At 38.7% G+C, this 6,994-nt stretch overlaps 1 protein-coding gene across 1 annotated transcript; it reads right to left on the reverse strand.

Annotated features, from left to right (window-relative positions):
* Positions 1 to 2,578: 2,578 nt before the first annotated feature.
* LOC137650474 (TIR domain-containing adapter molecule 1-like) lies at positions 2,579 to 3,040 on the reverse strand. The gene has a single exon (XM_068383699.1). It carries the CDS (start codon positions 3,038 to 3,040, stop codon positions 2,579 to 2,581), a length of 462 nt encoding a protein of 153 aa, XP_068239800.1.
* Between the last annotated feature and the right edge of the window lie 3,954 nt (positions 3,041 to 6,994).

The raw sequence follows: 6,994 nt of genomic DNA on the forward strand, positions 1-6,994 counted from the left end.
CAGACAACTTCTTTCTCACGGGGCTTGGTTGTGTTTACTCTTCATGAAAAATGTTACATTGCTGAGGTTTGGCAATCGCATCCTGCTTAGAATATGACTATGGCATTTCTCACACTTCTCTTACTTCCACAATGACCTGTAGGTCATGTGTTTTAAACAAGTAATATCTAATATATTACAGATGGAGTGGTGAGAGAGGTGAATGCTCGAGTGCTTGGACGAGGATTAAAACTGGTAGACGAGAATGACCATGAATGGGAGGTAAATCAGTTGTTGTTTGCGGTACTGTACTGGTAGCCGACGCAGAAGAGAAGCTTGGCCGATTAGTGGCAGAATTTGGAAGGGTGTGCGAGAGAAGGAAGTTGAGAGTTAATGTGAGTAAGAGTAAGGTTATGAGATGTATGAGAAGGGAAGGTGGTGCAAGGTTGAATGTCATGTTGAATGGAGAGTTACTTGAGGAGGTGGATCAGTTTAAATACTTGGGGTCTGTTGTTGAAGCAAAGGGTGGAGTGGAAGCAGATGTACGTCAGAGAGTGAATGAAGGGTGCAAAGTGTTGGGGCAGTTAAGGGAGTAGTAAAAAATAGAGGGTTGGGCATGAATGTAAAGAGAGTTCTATATGAGAAAGTGATTGTACCAACTGTGTTGTATGGATCGGAGTAGTGGGGAATGAAAGTGATGGAGAGACAGAAATTGAATGTGTTTGAGAAGAAGTGTCTAAGGAGTATGGCTGGTGTATCTCGAGTAGATAGGGTTAGGAATGAAGTGGGGAGGGTGAGAACAGGTGTAGGAAATGAGTTAGCAGCTAGAGTGGATAAGAATGTGTTGAGGTGGTTTGGCCATGTTGAGAGAATGGAAAATGGCTCTCTGCTAAAGAAGGTGATGAATGCAAGAGTTGATGGGAGAAGTACAAGGTTTGGGTGGATGGATGGAGTGAAGAAAGCTCTGGGTGATAGGAGGATAGATGTGAGAGAGGCAAGAGAGCGTGCTAGAAATAGGAATGAATGGCGAGCAATTGCGACGCACTTCCAATAGGCCCTGCTGCTTCCTCCGGTGCCTTGGATGACCACGGAGGTTGCAGCAGTAGGGGATTCAGCGTTATGAAGCTTCATCTGTAGTGGATAACGGGGGAGGGTGGGCTGTGGCACCCTAGCAGTGCCAGCCGAACTCGTTTGAGTCCCTTGTCAGGCTGGGAGGAACGTAGAGATGAGAGGTCTCCTTTTTTGCTTCCTTTGTTTGATGTCGGCTAGCCCCCAAAATTAGGGGAAGTGCCTTGGTATATGTATGTATGATATATGTATATGTATATATATGTATATATATATATATATATATATATATATATATATATATATATGTATAAGTATATGCATATCTATCTATCTATCTATCTATATATATATATATATATATATATATATATGAATAAGTATATGTATATCTATCTATCTATATATATATATATATATATATATATATATATATATATATATACATATAGATATATACTATATATATATATATATATATATATATTTGCGGATGTGTAATATATATATATATATATATATATATATATATATATATATATATATATATTCATAGTCACTGAAAGTATCGCATTAGAAAAAAAATCCAATTGACGGTAGCGAAATGAACAACTAAGAGTTGAAATAATGGTGAAGGTAGAATAAAAAAGAATAGAAATATACTATTGAAACAAATAAAAGAAATAACCAAAACGTCATAGGAAGCTTCGACAGAAAGTGCAGTGTAATGTCGACGAATAGATAAAAAAAAAAAAAAAAAAAAAAAAGATTGAAAGGACACACGAGTTGTCGCTCGGATTCAAAGCATAAAAATGGTTTTAGACACTTTCATCTCATCCGGTTTCCGAATTTACGAAATATAGAAGCAGGGTGTGGAGAAAGCCAATTGCTTTTTAGAAAAATAGTATTGCCGTACTGCAGTTAATAATATTCATTTAAAATGTTGATAATGGCATTCCAATATGTGCATCATCATTGTTATTTATGCAATTCACTGTGGCTGCGGGGGCATAACAACAACTGGAATAGCGCCAACGTATCCCTGCGTGTCGTAAGAGGCGATTAAAAGGGACGGGACAAGTGGGCTGGGAACCCCCTCTCCTGTATCTTATTCTTGTTTTGGCTATACAGGCTTTCGTTTGGGCTAGGCAAGCCTTCGTTTGGGCTGGGTAGACCTTTGTTTGGGCTGGGTAGACCTTTGTTTGGGCTAAGAAGCCTTTCTTTTGGCTGGGCAGGCCTTCGTTTGGGATGGGCAGGTCTACGTTTGCTATGGGCAGGCCTATGTTTGCGATGGGCAGGTCCACGTTTGGTATGGGCAGGCCTACGTTTGGGCTGGGCAGGCCTTTGTTTGGGCTGGGCAGGCCTTTGTTTTGGGCGGAGAGGCCTTTTTTTGGACTAGGCAGGCCTTTGTTTGGGATGGGCAGGCCTTTGTTTTGGGCGGAGAGGCCTTTTTTGGGCTAGGCAGGCCTTTGTTTGGGATGGGCAGGCCTTTGTTTTGTGGTGGGCAGGCCTTCGTTTGGGATTGGCTGGCCTATGTTTGCGCTGGGCAGGCCTTTGTTTGGGCTGAGAGGCCTTTGTTTTTGGCTGGGAAGGCCTTTGGTTGGGCTGAGAGGGCTTTTTGGGGGCTAGGAAGGCCTTTGTTTGGGCTGAGAGGCTTTTTTTGGGGGGCTGGGAAGACCTTTGTTTGGGCTGGGCAATCCTTTGTTTGGGCTGGGCAGGCCTTTGTTTGGGCTGGGCAATCCTTTGTTTGGGCTGGAAAATCCTTTGGTTGGGCTGGGCAGGCCTTTATGTTGCCCGGACAGTCCGTTTTGGCTAGGCAGTCCTTTGTTTTGCCTAGACAGGCCTTCGTTTTGGCTGGGCAGTCCTTTGTTTTGGCTGGGCAGTCCTTTGTTTTGGCTGGGCAGTCCTTTGTTTGGGCTGTGCAGTCCTTCGTTTGGGCTGGGCATGCCTTTGTTTTACCCGGGCAGGCCTTCGTTTTGGCTGGGGAGTCCATCGTTTGGGCTGGGCATGCCTTTGTTTTACCCGGGCAGGCCTTCGTTTTGGCTGGGCAGGCCTTTGTTTTGCCCGGGCAGGCCTTCGTTTTGGCTGGGCAGTCCTTCGTTTTGGCTGGGCAGGCCTTCGTTTTGGCTGGGCAGGCCTTCGTTTTGGCTGGGCAGGCCTTTGTTTTGCCAGGACAGGCCTTTGTTTGGGCTGGGCTGCGCAGCGCCTCATTGGATGGCCGTCGGTCACTTACCCGCTAGTTCTCTAGCCTGTGGGCAGCTGCTCGGATTGGTTCTATTCCATCCAGTCCACCATTGCAAAGCCTTTTCAGTCTTTACCTTGATTCCTGGTGATTTTGGAGAGGATGCCGTGGGTGATTATTTTTTTTTATTCTTTTCAGTTTTACAAATCCGAGAACAGTATATTTTTACGGAGAATTTCCGGTAGAAATTACAGTTTTTTTAAGTGTAGTCAACCACAATGGCTGATGGAATATAAAAATGTTAGGAATAAAACTAAAAACGAGTAATTTAAAATCATTTTTTTAGTATATATATATATATATATATATATATATATATATATATATATATATATATATATATATATATATATATATATATATATATATATATATATATAAAATGTGTGCGTGGTGTGTGTGTATTGTGTGTGTCTTTTCTGTTGACATAAACATGGCTGAAAAGAAACTTTCAAGATTTTTTTTTCTTTTTAAAGTGACCCAGATCCCCAAGAAGAAAAGGCAGAAAGGAATTATATCTTCCGCTGGAACCTAAAATAATAAAAACGAAATGTCTTGGTCTATATATGTCATGATAATTCCTGACCATTAGCCGAAATCCTTTTCGGGGGTAAAGGTGGACTTTTCAGTATTTCCTACCCCGGATGAAAAAAAAAATTATTTTATTTACCTTATTTATAGACCTAGATAAATAGAAGAAAAACACTGAAATATCCTTGATAATTATTGATTTATCTTTGATATCTAGTTTAAAGGTTTAAAGGCCACTCATGAATGACAGAGACAAGGGACAGTGACATTGACCTATCGAGTAGGACAATGCCCTAGAGACTGTATATACACGTGCTCAGCGCCCAAGCCCCCTCTCCACCCAAGCTAGGAATAAGGAGGGCCAGGCAATGGCTGCTGATAACTCAGCAGATAGACCTTTGGAAGGGGTCACTAACCTGCGGCTCTTTCGAGAGCTGACCTAACCTTTTTTATCCATTAAAAAACAAAGAAATTATGTAACAATTTTACTTATTTTTTTAGATACTTGTAAATAGTTTTCCAAACTCAACTATTAAATAATTTGACATTTGAATAATCTTAACCTGAAATTACAATGAAAGGTAAACACTACTTAAAGCATTTTTTGAAGAAGTGATGTCAGTTGCAAGAAAACTTTCAGTATTTATCAGAAATCTTGAGAAAAGAGAGTTTGTGCATTTTCCATCACTGAAACAATATAAAGAATCCGCAGACTGTGATTTTGATGCCATAAAAAACAGCTATCTTGAAAATGGAAATGGATTTTAAAGGACATTCCCAAAAATTCAGAAGGGCGAAAACAACCCTGTCCTTTCAGATCAAACTATTCCGGGCAGATATCTCTATAGTAAGTTTGTCAGCCTTTACCAATGTGAACCGAGCAGAGTTTGAGCTTAATATAGCTGAATTGCAGGAAAATGTTATGGGTATCAAAATTTAAAGGTTTACTCTCTGATCTAGTTTTCAGAAACACGGGAAGTCCCATTAACTACAGTGTTAAAAATTTGCATTTAAAAAACGATAAAAATCCTGGAATAAATGTTGCCAGTCGTTTACCGTTTTAAAAATGGATATATCGACGGTAAGGAGTGATATTACGGTCACCAACCCGTAAAAGATAACAACAAAGTAGGGTAAAATTACGGTCGCCTGTATTTTACTGAAATACGGCTGAGAACAGTATATTTTTACGGAGAATTTCCGGTAGAAATTACGGTTTTTTTAAGTGTAGTCATGTTTTTGAGGTTTGAGGGCCGATGTGGTAACGTCCCTGACTGGTGATCGCTAGACCGGGGTTAGAGTCCCGCTCAAACTCGATAGTGTCTTTGGTCGCTGCAACCTCACCATCCGTGTGAGCTAAGAAGGGGGGGTTTGGGGGAGCCTATAGATCTATCTGCTGAGTTATCAGCAGCCATTGCCTGGTCCTTTTTGGTCCTAGCTTGGGTGGAGAGGGGACTTGTGCGCTGATCATATGCGTATATGGTCAGTCTCTAGGGCATTGTCCTACTCGATAGGGCAATGTTACTGTCCCTTGCCTCTGCCATTCATGAGCGGCCTTTAAAATCTTTAAACTACTATAATACTAAGAACTTTGCATTTTGGATTCTCTCTATTTTTGAATCCACATATATATATGAAATGTTCAAACATTAATCTCATAAAAGGAATATTAAGAAGTAGATTACAAAAATAAAGCTCGTGATTTTGCATAAAGCTGAAAACTACTCCTTCTCTCAAAGCATTAAACATCACCAATGAATCACAGGAACAAATCAATTAACTCTACCTATATAACTCTTAGATAAAAATTATACTTTAATTTTTAATAATGAATTTCCTCTAAGTTATTAGAAAGGCATATAATCCCCATGATTCAGGACTGTAATGTTGCCTTGCTCTTTGTGATATATACTGTCCCTCCCATAAATCTCATTGATACTATAATTTTTTTTTTTTGCGATCTCATATATATGAAAATAATACAAAACGTAGCCAATTATTTTTCCATGTGAATGTAATTATATAATTTCTTTTGATAATTTATGATTATATACTGTACCTCCCCCTTCAATTATAAGGTATCATACCTTTTGGCTTCCAACAATACAATGTAGCCATGTTTCCTTTGCATATTGTGATCATCACAATAATTATTCCTACTACTGGTTGTAAAAAAAAAAAAAAAAAAAAAAAAAAAAAAAAAAAAAAAAAAAACCACACACATTTGTTACCAGTGATGACAGTTAAATGAAGGATAAAGCCCTGAAGAATATATCTATTTGTTTTTTGAACAGGAGAATAATAAAGAATATCACGATAATTATCTTACTAAGTAAGCCTATTGAACAATATTGTTACTTCTGGAGTAGAGCAGATTTTGATTTTAGTAGATGGCTATATTTATCATTGCGGCTGTGACACTGCTACATTTTTTAGATTCTCTAAATAAATGGCTCTTCTAGCTTCAAAGGTTGGTGACCCCTGCACTAGTCCTGTTCTAGCGTTTGCAAATGGAAGCCTGTGTTAATTTGGCTAAATGAAAATGTGTTCGCAGCATATCTCATGGAAACAAAAGGGCAAAATGGAGACGAGTGGGTGTGAGTCAGAATGCATTTATTTCGAGAATGCAACACGATTTCTAGTTTTTTTTTTTTTGTGTGTGTGTGTGTGTGAGGTTGTGTGTGTCAGCATAGAGGTTTTTTCATATTGCAAGATGCTTTAAAAATACGTTCACTGTTAGAAATTTGCTGTAAAAAACGGTAAAAATCCTGAAATAAATGTTGCCAGGCATTTGCCGTTTTAAGAACGGATATATTGACGGAAATGTCACCAACCCGTAAAAGATAATAACAAAGTAGGGTAAAAATTACGGTCGCCTGTATTTTACTGAAATATGGCTATGAACATATTTTCACGGAGAATTTCCGATTAAAATAACGGTTTTTTAACAGTGTAGTTTTAGGCTTTAATTTTTTTTTTCTTTTTATTAAATGTCAAATCTGTATGATTAATTTTCTCCCGTTTAAACAAACAATAGTGTTTATTGATTAATTAAACTAACCCTCCTGCCAAGGCTACATCTGGTATGTAAGCAACTTTTTCCGCGGTCATTGTAGATACATAATTTTTATGTATTTCTTATTCTTGTTAAAGGCCTGTTCATGTAGCTATTAA

This window comes from Palaemon carinicauda, chromosome 12 (genome assembly GCF_036898095.1).
Source record: "Palaemon carinicauda isolate YSFRI2023 chromosome 12, ASM3689809v2, whole genome shotgun sequence".
In the NCBI taxonomy this organism is placed as follows: domain Eukaryota; kingdom Metazoa; phylum Arthropoda; class Malacostraca; order Decapoda; family Palaemonidae; genus Palaemon; species Palaemon carinicauda.